The 17,327-nt window shown below is 46.6% G+C and overlaps 5 protein-coding genes across 9 annotated transcripts; 2 read left to right on the top strand and 3 right to left on the bottom strand.

Moving 5' to 3' along the window:
• Positions 1 to 162: 162 nt before the first annotated feature.
• LOC111070634 (heat shock 70 kDa protein cognate 1) lies at positions 163 to 3,704 on the bottom strand. 4 transcript variants are annotated; one of them, XM_022361315.2, is made up of 4 exons: positions 3,491 to 3,704; positions 3,403 to 3,435; positions 2,998 to 3,213; positions 163 to 1,935 (listed from the first exon to the last, which is right to left on the bottom strand). In XM_022361315.2, the coding sequence occupies exons 3-4, from the start codon at positions 3,200 to 3,202 to the stop codon at positions 206 to 208; spliced, it is 1,935 nt and encodes a 644-aa protein (XP_022217007.2). In that variant the 5' UTR covers positions 3,203 to 3,213; positions 3,403 to 3,435; positions 3,491 to 3,704; the 3' UTR covers positions 163 to 205. The 4 variants fall into 4 exon arrangements, with proteins under 4 accessions (XP_022217007.2, XP_022217008.2, XP_022217005.2 ...); XM_022361316.2 differs by having other exon boundaries at positions 2,998 to 3,207; XM_022361313.2 differs by having other exon boundaries at positions 3,403 to 3,704.
• A 308-nt stretch (positions 3,705 to 4,012) lies between these two features.
• LOC111070645 lies at positions 4,013 to 4,718 on the top strand. Its single transcript, XM_022361330.2, has one exon. It carries the CDS (start codon positions 4,265 to 4,267, stop codon positions 4,544 to 4,546), a length of 282 nt encoding a protein of 93 aa, XP_022217022.2. The 5' UTR covers positions 4,013 to 4,264; the 3' UTR covers positions 4,547 to 4,718.
• Positions 4,719 to 5,337: 619 nt separating this feature from the next.
• LOC111070630 lies at positions 5,338 to 12,503 on the bottom strand. The gene is made up of 6 exons (XM_022361302.2): positions 12,319 to 12,503; positions 12,134 to 12,222; positions 9,145 to 9,200; positions 6,648 to 9,071; positions 6,412 to 6,570; positions 5,338 to 6,348 (listed from the first exon to the last, which is right to left on the bottom strand). Exons 1-6 carry the CDS (start codon positions 12,363 to 12,365, stop codon positions 6,094 to 6,096), a joined length of 3,030 nt encoding a protein of 1,009 aa, XP_022216994.2. The 5' UTR covers positions 12,366 to 12,503; the 3' UTR covers positions 5,338 to 6,093.
• A 428-nt stretch (positions 12,504 to 12,931) lies between these two features.
• Positions 12,932 to 14,904, top strand: LOC111070640 (zinc finger protein interacting with ribonucleoprotein K). 2 transcript variants are annotated; one of them, XM_022361326.2, is made up of 3 exons: positions 12,932 to 13,470; positions 13,527 to 14,663; positions 14,741 to 14,904. In XM_022361326.2, the coding sequence occupies exons 1-2, from the start codon at positions 13,014 to 13,016 to the stop codon at positions 14,648 to 14,650; spliced, it is 1,581 nt and encodes a 526-aa protein (XP_022217018.2). In that variant the 5' UTR covers positions 12,932 to 13,013; the 3' UTR covers positions 14,651 to 14,663; positions 14,741 to 14,904. The 2 variants fall into 2 exon arrangements, with proteins under 2 accessions (XP_022217018.2, XP_022217017.2); XM_022361325.2 differs by having other exon boundaries at positions 13,527 to 14,904.
• A 168-nt stretch (positions 14,905 to 15,072) lies between these two features.
• Positions 15,073 to 17,278, bottom strand: LOC111070636 (nuclear RNA export factor 1). The gene has a single exon (XM_022361317.2). It carries the CDS (start codon positions 17,053 to 17,055, stop codon positions 15,145 to 15,147), a length of 1,911 nt encoding a protein of 636 aa, XP_022217009.2. The 5' UTR covers positions 17,056 to 17,278; the 3' UTR covers positions 15,073 to 15,144.
• Positions 17,279 to 17,327: the final 49 nt, after the last annotated feature.

Genomic DNA, 17,327 nt, shown 5'->3' with positions numbered 1-17,327 from the left:
TCCTCTCTACCCTCTCTGCGGCGCTCTTTTGTTCCCCTCTACAGCTCTCTGTGATATCTGCAGTGTGTTCTTTATTTGCACAGAAGGAAAAGGATGGGAGGGGCCAAGAAGAGGAACATTTCGAAAAGGAGTTTCAGTTGGGAGAGTTAGTAAGTAAGTAAATTTTCATTGTTCATCAAGATAATCAAGAGCATAATCTAACCCTCTAGTCCACTTCTTCGATAGTGGGGCCACCGCTGCTGCCGCCACCTGTTGCAGTACCAGTTGCCGAACCACCACCGCTTGGCGGCGGCTGTTGCATGCCAGCACTCTGGTAGAGTCGCGTGATGATGGGACTACAGATGCGCTCTAGTTCCTGATGGCGATGCTCGTACTCCGGCTTCTCGGCCAGCTGATTGGCATCCAGCCAGGCGATGGTCTCGCTGCACTTCTGGAGAACCGTGTCGCGGTCCGAGTCGCTAATGCGGCTGCGCAGCTGCTCGTCCTCGAGGGTGGAGCGCAGCTGGAAGCAGTAGCCCTCCAGCTGGTTCTTGGCATTGACGCGATCCCGCTGCTGTTCGTCCGCCTGCCGATACGTATCCGCCTCGTTGACCATGCGCTCGATGTCCTCCTTGGAGAGCCGGCCCTTGTCATTGGTGATGGTGATGCGGTTCTCCTTGCCCGTCGACTTCTCCAGGGCACTCACATTGAGGATGCCATTCGCATCGATGTCGAAGGTGACCTCAACCTGGGGCACACCGCGCGGCGCCGGCGGTATGGCCGACAGCTCGAATTTGCCGAGAATGTTGTTGTCGCGTGTCATGGCGCGTTCGCCCTCGTACACCTGGATGAGCACTCCCGGCTGGTTGTCCGCGTAGGTGGTGAAGATCTGCGTCTGCTTGGTGGGGATGGTGGTGTTCCGCTTGATCAGCGTTGTCATCACACCGCCGGCCGTCTCGATGCCCAGCGACAGGGGAGTCACGTCCAGCAGGAGCAAGTCCTGCACAGCCTCCGACTTGTCGCCATGGAGGATGGCCGCCTGGACGGCAGCGCCATAGGCCACAGCTTCATCCGGATTGATGGACTTGTTCAGCTCCTTGCCGTTGAAGAAGTCCTGCAGGAGTCGCTGCACCTTGGGTATCCTAGTGGAGCCCCCCACCAGCACAATGTCGTGGATCTGGGTCTTGTCCATCTTACCATCGCGCAGCGCCTTGGCCACCGGCTCCATGGTGCCCCGGAACAGGTCTCCGTTCAGCTCCTCGAAGCGGGCACGCGTCACCGAGGTGTAGAAGTCGATGCCCTCAAACAGAGAGTCGATCTCGATGCTGGCCTGGGTGGAGGAGGACAGCGTACGCTTGGCCCGCTCGCAGGCGGTGCGCAAGCGGCGCAGCGCCCGCTTGTTCTGGCCGAGATCGCGCTTGCGCTGGAACTCCTGCACAAAGTGGTTGACCAGACGGTTGTCAAAGTCCTCGCCACCGAGATGAGTATCGCCGGCGGTGGCCTTCACCTCAAAGATTCCGTCGTCGATGGTCAGCACGGACACGTCGAAGGTGCCGCCGCCCAGATCAAAGATGAGGACATTGCGCTCGCTAGTGCCCTGCTTGTCCAGGCCGTAGGCAATGGCCGCTGCCGTCGGTTCGTTGATGATCCGCAGCACATTCAGCCCGGCAATGGCGCCCGCATCCTTGGTGGCCTGGCGCTGCGAGTCGTTGAAGTAGGCCGGCACCGTGACCACTGCATCCGTGACAGAGCCACCCAGATACGCCTCGGCCGTTTCCCGCATCTTGGTGAGCACCATCGAGGAGACCTCCTCCGGGTAGAAGCTCTTCTTCTCGCCCTTGTACTCCACACAGATGCGCGGCTTGCCGTTGTCGGAGACCACCTCGAAGGGCCAGTGCTTCATGTCGCTCTGGACGGTGGCATCGTCGAATCTGCGTCCGATCAGGCGCTTAGCATCTGCAAGTCAGAGCACAGTAATCTCAAATGAAACACCCTCAGCGCACTTGGACAACAGATTCACTTTATTATCTAACACATATATGTATATAGGGGTAGGGCTGGGCAGGGCAGGGCATGGTTCTGGTCTGGGCTGGTATTTGTGTGTTCTTTTGGCAGTTCTGGACTATTATTCTATGCGGTCCCTGAGACTGAAATGAGAGTACAAGAAAAGATAAGAGAAGAGAAGAAGACTTGCATTAGAGCTGCTCCGCAAATCTCTCAACGTAGAGCGGTGGGGAAATGAAGAGATAAATAGAAAAAGATTCTGGAGATCGAGAGGGTTCCAAATGGAGTTTCAAAGGTACATTATATAGGTGTATTATATAGGTGAGGAAGAATGAGCCCCAGAAATATATGAAGAAAATAAGGAGTCTAAATACAAAATCTTTGCTTTGCTTTAGGAAAGGATTTCCCTACTAGTGCGAATTCTTCTACCATTTCCCTAGACATTCCAATGCTGCCCCGACAAGTATTTATGTTTTGCCCGCTTCTCGGACAATCCACAAGATACTGCTCGTACACGCTTCGCACTGAGACTTTCTTTTTTATTTGCATTTATTTGGCTGACACAGATTATGCCAATAAACATGGCAACAATTTTTGTTGGCACATGAGCGAAGGTGGCACCCATTTGGGGCCAGCTAGCAGCCAGCAGCCAAACAAAACCAAGAGAGAGAGAGAAGAACTGACACAACAAGTGGATGTGTCACAAAAAAGCAAAGGAGTGGCACCACAGGAGGGATGAGACGGTGCAGAAATTCTCACCAGCTTGGGGAGAAATCTGGCCTGCATTTTGGCGCCAGCAAGTGAGAATTTCTTTAAATAAATCGAGAAACGAGATGATAAACAATATACTCAGACATCTATGCGCGTAATTCATTCATGAATATTTTGCCAGTAATTAAACCAGATCGCACAAACTCAATATAGATCAAGAGCCTCAAGAACAGACGCTGGGACAACAGATATGCTAGATACGATCCGATATATAAAGCAAAGGAAGGGCAGGAGGAAACTCACCGAAGATTGTGTTGCTTGGATTCATGGCCACCTGGTTTTTGGCTGCATCTCCGATCAGACGCTCCGACTCCGTGAACGCCACATAGCTGGGCGTGGTGCGGTTGCCCTGGTCGTTGGCAATGATCTCCACTTTGCCATGCTGAAAAACGCCGACACACGAGTATGTGGTACCAAGATCAATGCCAACTGCTGGTAATTTGGGCATCTTTGCTGCGGCTTTAATTAGACCACGTCAAGGTCCCCATCCGAGCGCAGGCAGGCAGGCCGGGAGGCAGACAGATCAAAAAGAGAGAGAGCGATAGAAAACGAATCGAAAATGAATTTAAAGTCACAGAGAGAACTCTATGTGTGATTACACAATCAATGAGAGGGTGTGAGTAGATGTCTAGATAGGTGTAGCCTCACCCAAATTCCCCTGGGCAGTCTCCTTGGGCGGTCCTAGAATGCAAATCGATACAGGTACAGGGATATGATGAGGAACAGCAGCACAAACGTCAAAACTCGCAGGAATTCGAGCGTTTTCTCTCTTTGCAGCTCCACAGCTCAACTGTTTATTCTCCTTTGGCCACAATGAAAACTGATCCAACTCTCTGTCTGCTGTGGTCTGGTCTGGTTTGGTCTATCGCTCTCTCTTGGGTGTTGGGTATATCCAAATTCTCGATCTCAAAAGATGCACGCGCCACGACTGCCACAAGAAAACTGCCAGTCCCGAATGTTGCGACGCCTGTCCCTTGCCAAAAAGTCTTCAATGATATGATGCTGTGTTTTAAGCAGCAGCATAACCAGAGGTGCATAGACACTTTTGAGTGCAGCCGGTCAGTGGGATGTACATAGGATCTTCAGATTCATTTTGCATATTTCATCAGCATTGATACCTCTTTATACATATACAGATGTGAACTCCTTGCATGTGTCGTGTGCCTGTCGAGCCCATTCCCTGCTTTAATAATATTTCTTGTCAATGGAAGAGTAAACATTCTGCTACGAGTATAGGGTACTTACTACAATTCAAAGTCATGGTTGAACAAATAAATTCTGGCTTACATCAGGGTTAGATGCGGTGCTATGGCTCAATATGGAAATGTCTTGATAGTTCTTCCATTCATTGGGACCTTGGGAAACAGCTGTTTCATCCAAAGCTTGCAGCCAATGAAATACAAAATGTATTTGTTGAGACAACAATAAAGCGCTTAGGCTGCAAATCGATTCGTATAAATACCCATGGCATGAAAGATCCAAGACATTATCCACCGAGACAACAGCAATAATGAAATACTTCGTGATCTGTGCTTTGGCTGCTCTCGTCCTCATTCAGCACGCCTCGGGATTCAAAATCCGGCGCGTTGTCTATGTGGTTCCAGTGACTGCAAGCACTACCACCGCTGCACCCGTCACAGGAAATAGCACGACAGCTGCTTCAACAACAGTGTCAACAACCACAGTGGCACCAATCAAGGTGATATACTGCTCCTGGAAGAACAATTGGTGTCGTCCGGCCTCGAACACGGTGCTCAACTGCAAGTGGGGCATCTGCAAATACACTGGTTAAAAATGTTACTGCTATTGATAGTTAAATTTACCCAAAACGGAAATAAACAATCTTCAAATATATTGTAGCACAAATTTTCTTGGTTTTTTATTTTTATTTGAAAGTCTGGCTTGGTCAAAAAAGACTTGCTGGAACGGTTGGTTTTTATTCTTATTCAAATACGATGGCCAATCCCGGACGTATCCCGACCAGAACTGACCATTTTGCGGTGTAGGGGTTCATACGAAAGCGTTGGCAAAAATAACTAATATGTAGTCCATAGTGGGTCTTAGAGGCTAACTAAATTCGATCCAGGAAAATCATCACCTAATCGGGTTAAAGCTTATAAATGGGTATACAGAGTATGTACTTGGAGGAGGCTTTTGGTTGGGCTAGTAATGTTAATACGATGGAGAGGGGAGATGGATGACTGTCATGAAAATAGGGTGAACCAATACAATACATTTGGTTAAACTAAGGCTACATTAGTGTTAGGCCATGACTAAACTTAACTTAGGATATGCATATGTGTGATGTGAAGCTCGCCCCAGAATTTATACTTTTGTTTTTTTTTTGCATAGCTAGCAATTGATTTTATTATGCCATTTCGCGTGGATAGCTACAAACATATTAGTTTCACTTTCAACTTAAAATTCTTTTAACTCAAAATTCAAAATACGAAATTATTATGATCGTTTTTCTATGCGAGTTGGGGGACAATTTAGAATTTTGAAATATATCAAAATAGAAAAAGTTGATAAGCCCTCTCGTGTAAATATCTGAGTAGACAATTCATATTTGATGTCGTTTAGTATTCTTTATATTGTTTATACTTGCAAATATATATGTGATAATGTTATACAGTAATAATATAAGTTCGATTTATAACACTTTTCGTCAATACTCTTGTCTTAGAGTTAGGTTTCTTTTACTTTCTTCGTTTTATTTCGATCTTTTTCTTTTTTTTTTTTTAATTTGTGTGGTCCAATTCGGCCACTGAGCAGAGCTTATTGTATATTTGTATTAATTATAGTAATCTTTATTCGATTTTGCTTCTTCTCTAACTTTTGCAGCAGCACTCAAAACGCTCCACAGCAAATAACGTTTATAGAATTTTTGCATTGATTTTACAAAAATATACAGCTATTTATCCTCATCTCTCGTTTACAATCTTCTTTCTCTCTTTTCAATCGTCACTCTATTTTTCTTCTTCTTTCGTTTATAATAATTTGTAAGGCAAAGTTCGTGTGTATTTGTTCTATATATTAGGGTATATGTTCTGTTTATGTGTGTCTGTTTTATGTTTTATAAGTCGCCATGTTCTCTGGTTCTTTTTCAACTAAATGCATTAATTTTTGTAACATTAATTCATAAACATAAATGCTAGTGTTTCGAAATCACTAGGCATGTGGATTATTCGGAAATGTGGTGTGGGGAGGTTGATGGATGGATGGATGGTACATAAACACATAGAGAGCGGAACAAAGACCACAAAAAAGGAGAATTCACGGATACGGATACGGAAACATGGAAATTAGTAACAATCGGGAGGGGGGGAGGTGGCAATCCTAACGCCTAACAATGCTGGAGGGTCGTGGCAAGCCACTGCGTTTCATTTGGGAGGGCTGCCGCAGTCCCGACGGCTTCGGTATTCCCGTGCCACCCGTTGTCACTTGCGTCAGCTTTGAGGTGAGCACCTGGGTATCGAACATGTGTGAGGGATTCGGCTGAGGAACATTTCCGCCATTGGAAGCAGCAGCAGCAGCCTTGCTGTTGTCCTTATAACAATAGAGACTGCCGCGCGAGGAGGCAGACGAAAGGCTCTGAAAGGTACAACAATTTGAAAGTTATCAAAACATTTAGATAGCAGAATGATGTTAACTAACCTCTGGAGTTTCTGCTTCTGGAGCCACCTTAACGCTAAGGCTATAATATCCCGACGAGGGACGGGCCAGCCCATTGCCCACAGTTCGTTTTGCACCTGCCATCGGAGGGCCACGCAATCCGCTCACCAATTTGGGCACCTTGAACACCGCTGCTTCATCCTACAGGAGAACATTCCACACAAGAAAAAACACTCATCAAAATATGTCCCACTGAGTCTGCCAATCTATGTACCCACCTCCTGTGCCTGCATTGGTCCACGCAGTCCGCTCATTAGCTTGCTGGGCTGTTGACCAGGCCGGCGCAGTCCGCCACTCAAACTAGGCCTGGGAGCACCAATGCCGCTCATGGTGGAGGATAAATTGTGGAAAGACTTGGATTTAATGCCCATGGGACTCTTCAGCTCGCCACTCGATGTGGCTGCCACTGTAACCGTAGTCGTGGCAGCAGCTGCTGGCGTGGCATTCAATCCAGCTCCGGCGGATGTGGCCTTGCTAACCATTGAGAACTTCTGCAGGCCGCTGATGTAGCGCGGTCGAGAGAGGGAACGCGGCTGGGGTAGAGTGGAGGCGCTGGTGGAGTGGGATTGTTCCGCTATCTGCGCCTCCTGCGGCACCTGACGACGATTGAGCAGAGATTTCTCTTTGGGCTTCTTATAGGTCAAATAGTTGCTCGAACTATTTTCCGCTTTGTTGCTGTTGTTGTAGTAGACGGACGGGTTCTGATCTCGCCGGGACAGGCGACCTGGCGGAGAGCCCTGTCTCTGCGATGGCAGATCCTCCCCATCAGCTGTCTGTTCTTCCGGCAACTGCTGCTGGGGTTCATCGTCTATACAAGGCACTATTATCTCCTGCTGCGAATCATCGCGCATCCGCATTTCCTTCGTTATCTTGATAGTCTTGAAACGATCGCGGTCTCGCTCACGGCGCTCGGCCAGCTTATAGCTGGTCGGGGAATCAGTCTGCTGCTGCTGCTGGTCCTCCTCCGGCTGCTTGGGCATTATGTCCGGCACCGTCTGTTCCTCTTTTGGCACCTCCCTGCGCTGCACTATAAACGATGAGGAGTTGCAGCTGGCAGAGCTTCCGTTGCTGCCATGCATGACACTGAGATTGACATCATCGTAGAGGCGACTGCGACGGCTCAGGAGACGCTCTCCTGCACTGCTGCTGCTGCTGTTGTTGCTGGCGTGACTCTGGTTGAGGGTGGGGGTGGTCTCTAATTTTTCCACTTTCTCCCCCTGCTGCTGCTGGTGTTGTTGCTGTGGTTCGGGCTGCTCGCTAGCTTCCACCTCCGGCTCATCCCTGTGAAAACGTCGCTTGATGGTGTCCAGAGATTTCTTCATCTTCAATTGAGTTTCATTCAGGGCATTCACCTTTCCCAGCTCGGCCAGCATGTGCTCGAATTGCTCTTCATCGCCCTGCTGGGCCAGCATTTCCACCTCAGCCTCGGCCAGATCCATCACGCACTGCATCTGCCTGTGCTGCTCGGACATTTGTAGGCTGTAGGTTCCATCCAGCGGCTGTTCGATCTGCTCCAGCATCTCCATTGTGTCCAACACAAACTTTTGCCCATCGAATGGCGCCGCTACCTTGGGCACCAGCTCAAAGGTGTTGTTCAGTCGAACATCGGTCTTCTGAGGCGTGGTGCCTACGATGGGTGACAAGTTCATATCTACATCAACCATGCCGCCTCGCCCCCTGAGTGTGGGCGTGAACCCTTGCTTGTTGTTGTTATTGTTGTTGTGGTAGTAGTGGGAACGGATGTTTGTCGTCAGTGGCGTGGATGATTCCATTGTAAGAGCGGCCAGCTTCCTGTCGATATTTTCAGGCGTCTCGCACCGGGCCTCTGGCGTATTGCAGTCATCCGTGAAGGTTGTGTTCATCTGGCGACCAGCCAAGAGCAGCGTCTCATCCGAGGGAGCGGTGACCGAAGTAGAATTCGGAGCTGGCGGCGCCGCCACCCGCTTGAAGGTGGCATTGCCATCGATCGGAAAGGATTCAGACTCGGACTGCTGCATGGGCGTGCAAGTCGTAAGACTATCCACCAGATTGAACGTTGTATCGCCGATCATTTCCTCGGCCAGGACCATGGCCAAGGCAGGTGGATAGACAGTAGGGACAGGAGCCATCAGGATGGTGCGATCTGCGGCCATAGGATTGGACATGCTCTCCGTGCTGTTGTCCATTGTACTGCAGCCAGACGCGGTCTTACTCAGTGTCAGCGATATTTCATCGATCTGTCCAATGTGCGAGTCCTTGATCAGAGTGCCATCCTCCTCACACATTGTCAGCGATTCCAGGGCCTTGCGATCTCTGATCATGTCACTGAGCGTATAGCCGCCACCTCCATTGACCAGTCCACCGTTCATACCGTTGTCCGTCTGGTTGGTCAGAGTGGTGGTAAGGCTCATTTCCTGTTGCAGGCTGATTGTGGATTGGAGAAAATTGAGATTGGTAAAGTCCGCGGAGGTGATCAGCGAGTTGTTCATTCGCTCCGTGTTCATGGAAGAGCAAATGGAAGACGGCGGCGATGTGTCCTGCAGGAAGGATTTATGCATGTTTGTGGTGACCAGACCGCCAATTTCCAGCTGCAGCATCGTCGGTACACCGCTAACCGCTCCTGTGTCAGCTCCACACTCGTTGATTGATGATGCATTTTGGGTCTACAGATGGGATGAGATGGCATTAGATGGGAAATAACATTGGCATAAAGAATTCAAGAGAATTAGTACTCACGAAATCCAGATTCCGTCGCTTGGGGCGGGTGAAGGTCTTCGAGTTGTGTTTGTAGGCTTTGTAGGGGAATAATACAAGTTGTTGATTTGGATTAGCTTCTATAGGATTGATTGGATGAACACTGGCGACTTCTTATTTGTATTATTTCTATTACTATTATTATGAGTGAGTAATGAATTATAATTATAATTATAGATCACAATCGGTAAACAGCACATCCTCATTGATGACGAGCTCATCGGAATCATCGGACAATAAAGTTTCATCGATCTCTTGTTCCAAATACGAAAGATCATTTTTTTCTGATTGCTGGGTAGCTGCTAATTGAGACTCGGGAAGTGGGATAGGCACCAGACGGGGCATAACATCGAGTTCATTTATTTCTGGAGGCATGATCGGAGCCTCTTCCATTTCCTTGAGTACAGTATCTTCGCCCAATCTTTCGAGAGTTATTGGCATTGGGGGTGATGCCACGTTGATGTTCATTTGTTCCACAGCCATTTCCAGGGTGTCCAAGCACTGAGATTCTTCTGGGTCCAAATGTTCGTCCATAGTCTTTTCCTCAATAGGAGGAATGATGCAAAGCATATCGTTCTTTATCAACCAGACATCAGATGATTCTTGCTGTTCCAATACAAAGTTGCGCTGGAAGTGACGTAGATCACTGCCAGTGGGACTGTGCTCCATAAAGTGGCCAGTCGTTGTGACAATGCGCACGTGAGAAGTGAGCACCTGGACTTCTACAGCGGCACCTTGGAGGTAGGTTTCCATCTTGGGCAAGCGACCCAGGGCATGCACCACAGCATTACGACCAACCTGCAGTTTTGCCGAGCGGGCAAATTTAGACTGTGTGGTCTTGTAATTACGATTGTAGAGCCTGTACGCACAGACCTGCTTCATCGTCTCTGGCACACTCAAGGAGAACGTGGCTCCCTCATGGTAGTGTTGCTCCAGCTGGGAGCGGTGGTTGGGACGATCGAAGAACTGGTAGAAATGCTTAATAAAGTTATTGGCAAAGAGGCGGACATTGGGCTCTGTACTATCGAATAGCTTCAAATTTGGCAGACCCATCGTCACGTTCTCCTTGTACTGCGTTTGGAAACATCCCTGCACGTTCTGGAGTCGGGGAAGAATGGTAAGAATCTCATCCAGCTTTAGCTTAGCCATCCCATTCCCCTGCAGTATTATATTCTTTAATTTCAGATTGGCCAGAAATTGGAGATCGACCACATCGCGAATATTATTAGAGCTAATATCCAGGCACTCCAAGCCGGCTAGCATTCCATTGGGAATAATACTAAATGCCTTCAGCGAGCACAAGTAGTTGTCGCTGAGAATGATTTTAAACACCTTGGGCATCTTTTTCAATATTAAATGCAGAACGCACTCCAAAAACTTTTCCACGTACAAAGGGCAAAAGTGTGGGCCCAACTCCGGCTTGGCGTGAAAACGCGAGAGGTTGAGAGTGCGAGTGGCGGCATCGTAAGAGGAATGCAGTGCATCTATGGCAGCCGCTATGAACTCGGAAGAAATTTCAGCATTCAGAGTGTGTTTGGGTAAGCCCTCAATCACGCGTATTTGAATGTTCTGGCAGCTGAAAACTAGGTTGAGTTTATCCCGCAGCCTTTTCAAGCGATTGGCACTCAAAAGGTTGTCCAACGCTATTGATCCGCGAGCGCCGTTGTCCTCTGAACCGCTGCGCTTGAAGTTGAACGGCTCGAACGTCTCCGGCGTGACGAGATATTTCAGAGCCAGGAAAATATACGCGTCAGCAACGCCCTCACAATTTAATAATTCCACAGTGGACCAACTCACAATGGTTTTGTTAGTCGTCCGGTACTGACTACAAATGCTATCCAGCTTTTTGAGAATGATTGAGGCAGTCACGTGCGAAGGTGCGGACATCAGAACTTGTATGTACTCGTTCAGAGTTTCCTTGTCTTGAAAGTTTTTCTTCAAGTCGTTCAGGGCGGTTCTCTGGTGCGCCTTCATTAGCACACAACGGAGATCGCCTGAAGCATTTCTTTTTTCACTAGTTAGAACCTTCATCGTTTATTTTATTGAATCAAAAAACGTGAAATTGAGCAGAGAACTGGTGTCGTAAAAGAAAATACAGATGTGTGTGTGTATGTGAAGATTGCTGAAATTACGGTTATTGGCAGGGTTGACAAATTCCAGCAGGATGCTAATGCATGGTCACACTTAAGGCTCCTAAATATAATTATCGGACAAGCAAAGTATTTTAAAGTTCAATTTAAAATCACGGTAATGGTGTTATGCCAGTACTCTTCAAAATAAGGAAATGGGACTATGGGGAAAAATGGGCAGCTATAGTTTGGATTTATAGTCGATCTGATGGCGGAACAGCAATCTATCATATGTCTTTGACACTAGTGAGGATCTGAAGTGTAGTAGAATAACACCATAAATGTGGTACCATTGTACCTTCTTTGCCTTGAAGCGACCGCGTTAACGATTCTCAATCTGATTACGCGCATTACAAGCAAAGATATCGATTTCAAGTGCTGTCTCGGGTGCTAGAGTTGTTGTTCTTGATCAAATCGTATTATTGTACAGGAAGTAAATCAGATTCATGAATTATTTACTTATTACACAAGATTCTAGCCATATTTGCATGGCCAGTTTTCCCCAGACCACGCACAGCTGTCCAACTTGTACCGCATATGGATGTGACGGCGTGTGAGTGTATGTGTGCGTCTGTCAGTTGATTAATTACAGTAACAATAACATTGGCGCTAGCCAAAAATGGCGAAAACAACTTTGACGACCACAGTATGTACGGAAGCAAGTGCGGCCCACTTCATATAGTCCAAATATTGTCAACGCAGCCGCCAGTTTAACCCAAATTTTGTTTTTAGAAAGCGCAACTGCACATGACTGCATGGACATGTGTACACAATCGTACATATTTACATGTGCGTACGTGTGTGTGAAATGCACTATGCATAGGTATGTATAAAAGGCTTACCCTGCTCATTGTTGTACTGCGGCTGATTATTCGTTTTCCACTGCTGAAGTATGTTGGAGACATCGTCGTGGTTCTTATCCGCCAGAAATCTGCCAAGGAGTATCATAAGTATTTATAGCATGATGTCTCCTGCTCAGTCCGTGCTGTGCCAGTAGCAGCAACAACAGCACCACTGCATCACTTACATATATGAATCATCCTTTAATGCCTCATCGATATCCAGTATATCCATGTCCAGCGTTGAGTACAACTTTAGGCTTAGCTTTAGACACTTTGTAGCAAATACACTTAAATCATTGCAAGAAACGACAACATAAACCCTATCTATGGTCGTTTCTCTGTTTGGCCAATACAAGATATAATTTGCTCAAAATATAGAGATGTGTGTGTGACCCGTTACCTGTTACTTGTCACGGATATTTTTAAGTAGTGAGTCACGACCATAATTGAGAATTAAAATATGTATTTAGAGAATTAATAATATTTAATAAGTAATGCAGAGTTTATGCATGAATCTTATTTTTATACAGCAAACATTCACCACATTTGTATTCCACTTCACTTCAATACCGGTATAGTATGTTGTTGTTGGTTTGTTCATATACGGCATATATTTCTCTCGGTCATTTTGCATACTTTTGGAATACGATTTGCATATATGGTCTCAAAGTCTTCAATTTAAAGGTAGTGTATTGGAGTACGAACATTTGCAGTCACGGATACTTTTACGCTATCGGTGACAACAGATATTCCTCCAACTATCGGTATGTTGGTGCGCAGCTGACAACCATATTAATGGGTTCAAATACGTTCACACTGCCATTGCTACATACCGTAAACATTCGCTATTTTTTGTTTACAATTGAAACCCTTCAAAAGAATGAAAAGTCCCACAAATTCCAGCATTTCGCAACAATGTCGCTTCTGTATGAATACCACGGTAACATCGGTGGACATCTTCGGCAAGGAGACTACGGAGTCCAGCATTTCGGAAATGTTGAATGGTCTCTTAAGCGAGGACTGTCAGGTCAAACGGGATGAACTGCCGCAGTGTGCCTGCCTGGCCTGTATACTGGCCACTAAAAGTGCCTTTAGCTTCAAGATGAAGTGTGAGGAGAGCTATCGATTCTTGTCTGAGCTCCTGTTGATAAACAGCTCCACGCACGTTGCAGAAAAGTTTGACGACGGAGATGAAAGGCCACCCAGTGAGATATCCTTTGAAGAGGCTGGTGTTGAAGGACAGCTAGATACAAAGAATGTATGGTCAGAGTCGCACGAGGTGGAGGATCGACTTGAGTTGACAAAGGATACCGGTGCCCAGGCTGAGGGAAATCAGGGTAAGGGCGAAGCAAACGTCGTCAAATTTTACTACAATGAATGCTCTTGGTTGCAGAAATACAGAGGGATATCGAGGAGCTATCTGAAATGAAGGAGGAGCCAGACGGATTGCGAGATGCGATCGTTTCTCTTCAGACGCATTCGAGGACAAATCAATCAACATATTTTCTGTGTTCCGAGTGTGGTTTGACTCTGAAGTCGAAATACTCGCTGGCCCAGCACATGGCCGGTCACAAGAAACAGTTGGAGCGATCACATCTTTGCGAGACCTGCGGCAAGGGCTACAGAAGCAGTGCTCAATTAATAATTCATAAGCGAACGCACACCGGCGAGCGACCCTACCAATGCAGCCGCTGCCCCAAGACATATTTCCAGAGCACGGCTCTCAAGGCTCATTTTATTACCCATGGCAAGGAGCGTCCATATAAGTGCTCACAGTGCCAGAAAGCATTTTATCTGCCGAGGAATTTGAAAGACCACCAAAAGCAACACAAGGGAGAGCGACCCTTTCAATGTGCCAATTGCCCTTTGGCTTTCACCAAGAAAGCCAACCTAAGGACACATATGCGACAGCACACAGGAGAGCGACCGTTCAATTGCGACATATGTGGCTTGACCTTTGTACAGAACCAGCATCTAAGAACCCATCTTCGTGTCCACAATGAGGATCGTCCCTTCAAGTGCACTGACTGCGATAAATCATTTTTCGTTAGCGCCAATCTAAAGAAACATCTCCGCGTCCACACCGGCGAGAAGCCCTTCAAGTGCGCTGTTTGTGGACAGGACTTCAAGCACAGTCATCATCTCAAATCCCATGTTCGCAGTCATACGGGCGAGCGGCCCTACAGGTGTAACGAGTGCGAAAAGGCCTTCGCCTCCAACCAATCGCTGCAGAAACATATTGTGTGGCATGCGAGCAATCGAGATCGGGCCCACAAGTGTTCCGACTGCCCCAAGGGCTTCGACAGCTTACGCGGCCTGAAATATCATATGCGTTTGCACAGGTCCTCGTCCCCGTCAAAGGTGGAAGTACTGCACACGTGCACGATCTGCAACCTGAGCTTTAGCCTGCAGAAAGCCATGGAAAGACACATTGCCATCCACAATAAGGACCTACAAAGTATTGACAATAGTCGCAGCTTCAGAAGCACAAGCATTCACAAGGATCTTGATGGATAGTTTTATACTATAGGTTTGGATTTTGAATCGCTACATTTTTGATTTTGACCAGATTTTTTAGATACTACTTTTCACGGACTATTATTTTAGCTCCGGGACGAGACCCGAGGAAATCTTCAGCCATTACAGGCATTCTGTATAAACTAAAAAGGGAAAGAACAAAGCGCTAACACGAATTGCTTATAAACAGATCTACAAGAACAAAAAAAAAAAATTGAATTAAATAATTGTATAATAAAAGTGTATAAAATTAATGAATATTGTTAAAAAGATTTGTGTAGTATAGTTCTGTGCATATCCATTGCAACATGGCCGCCGTCATGGTTCGCCCAGCGCTCCTGTTTTTTGGCTCTGCGGCGATTAAAAGACAGATTAGATGGGAAACAACTAGGGAAAATAGCAATTTCGTATGGAATACGATTCTAAGCAATTTGATGTATTTACCTACATATGTATATACATATGACAAATGAGTGATATATGAATTATAATAATCAATTACATAATAGAACGTCGTCGTCCAAACTGATACATAGTAGATCATCTTCAGAATTATCAAATACGGTATCATCGATCTCTTGTTCCAACTTAATATCATTTAAATTAACTTCTATTTGGGGCTTGGGAATGATTTCTTTATCATTATTCGAATTTGAGGGTGGGATAGGCACCAAACGAGGCATAAGCTCGTTTTCCATTTCTTTTGAATGCATTATCGGAGCTTTATCTATTACAGGCGAGTGGCTTTCTTTAGTGAACGAATCCATTTTCATCAATTCCTTTAACATATCATCGTAGGATTTTTCATTACTATTTGCATTTGAAGGTATCATTGGGTACTTATGGCCATGATTGTTGATGCTCATTTGCTCCATGTCCTCTTTAGCCTTAATGTTCTCATTAATAGGATTTTCCTCAATGGATGGAGTGATGCAGAGCATATCGTTCTTTATCAACCAGACATCAGATGATTCTTGCTGTTCCAATACAAAGTTGCGCTGGAAGTGACGTAGATCACTGCCAGTGGGACTGTGCTCCATAAAGTGGCCAGTCGTTGTGACAATGCGCACGTGAGAAGTGAGCACCTGGACGTCTACAGCGGCACCTGGGAGGTAGGTTTCCATCTTGGGCAAGCGACCCAGGGCATGCACCACAGCATTACGACCAACCTGCAGCTTTGCCGAGCGGGCAAATTTAGACTGTGTGGTCTTGTAATTCCGATTGTAGAGCCTGTACGCACAGACCTGCTTCATCGTCTCTGGCACACTCAAGGAGAACGTGGCTCCCTCATGGTAGTGTTGCTCCAGCTGGGAGCGGTGGTTGGGACGATCGAAGAACTGGTAGAAATGCTTAATAAAGTTATTGGCAAAGAGGCGGACATTGGGCTCTGTACTATCGAATAGCTTCAAATTTGGCAGACCCATCGTCACGTTCTCCTTGTACTGCGTTTGGAAACATCCCTGCACGTTCTGGAGTCGGGGAAGAATGGTAAGAATCTCATCCAGCTTTAGCTTAGCCATCCCATTCCCCTGCAGGATTATATTCTTTAATTTCAGATTGACCAGAAATTGGAGATCGACCACATCGCGAATATTATTAGAGCTAATATCCAGGCACTCCAAGCCGGCTAGCATTCCATTGGGAATAATACTAAATGCCTTCAGCGAGCACAAGTAGTTGTCGCTGAGAATCAGTTTAGACACCTTGGGCGTTTTTTTCAATATTAAATGCAGAACGCACTCCAAAAACTTTTCCACGTACAAAGGGCAAAAGTGTGGGCCCAACTCCGGCTTGGCGTGAAAACGCGAGAGGTTGAGAGTGCGAGTGGCGGCATCGTAAGAGGAATGCAGTGCATCTATGGCAGCCGCTATGAACTCGGAAGAAATTTCAGCATTCAGAGTGTGTTTGGGTAAGCCCTCAATCACGCGTATTTGAATGTTCTGGCAGCTGAAAACTAGGTTGAGTTTATCCCGCAGCCTTTTCAAGCGATTGGCACTCAAAAGGTTGTCCAACGCTATTGATCCGCGAGCGCCGTTGTCCTCTGAACCGCTGCGCTTGAAGTTGAACGGCTCGAAAGTCTCCGGCGTGACGAGATATTTCAGAGCCAGGAAAATATACGCGTCGGCAACGCCCTCACAGTTTAATAACTCCACCGTGAACCAACTCACAATGGTTTTGTTAGTCGTCCGGTACTGACTACAAATGCTATCCAGCTTTTTGAGAATGATTGAGGCAGTCACGTGCGAAGGTGCGGACATCAGCACTTTTACATACTCGTTCAGAGTCTCCTTGTCTTGAATTTTTTTCTTCAAGTCGTTCAGGGCGGTTCTCTGGTGCGCCTTCATTAGCACACAACGGAGATCGGCGGGGGAATTTATATTTTCGCTTCTTTGTGGAACTTTCATCGTTTATTACACGCTTATTACAAAGTAAAAACAAAGTTAAAACTGACCTAGCAAAAATCTGCAAACATTTGAGAGCATGCTACCGGAAGTATGTCGGAAGCGTGACAGTGTTAATAAACGTCAGAAGCGTCTCCTTATAAAAAACGGTCACATTGAACATACATAACTGTACATACGAATAAATCGTACGTTAAATTAAATTCTATTGGATGTATCCCGCGCTGTTCCAAACAAAATCCCTAATAAGTATACGAAAAAACTCTGTAGAGGGG

The sequence above is a fragment of the Drosophila obscura genome, unplaced genomic scaffold (assembly GCF_018151105.1).
Source record: "Drosophila obscura isolate BZ-5 IFL unplaced genomic scaffold, ASM1815110v1 contig_1, whole genome shotgun sequence".
Taxonomy (NCBI): domain Eukaryota; kingdom Metazoa; phylum Arthropoda; class Insecta; order Diptera; family Drosophilidae; genus Drosophila; species Drosophila obscura.
Note: the sequence above shows the minus strand (reverse complement) of the source record. Positions and strands in the feature narration are given on the sequence as shown.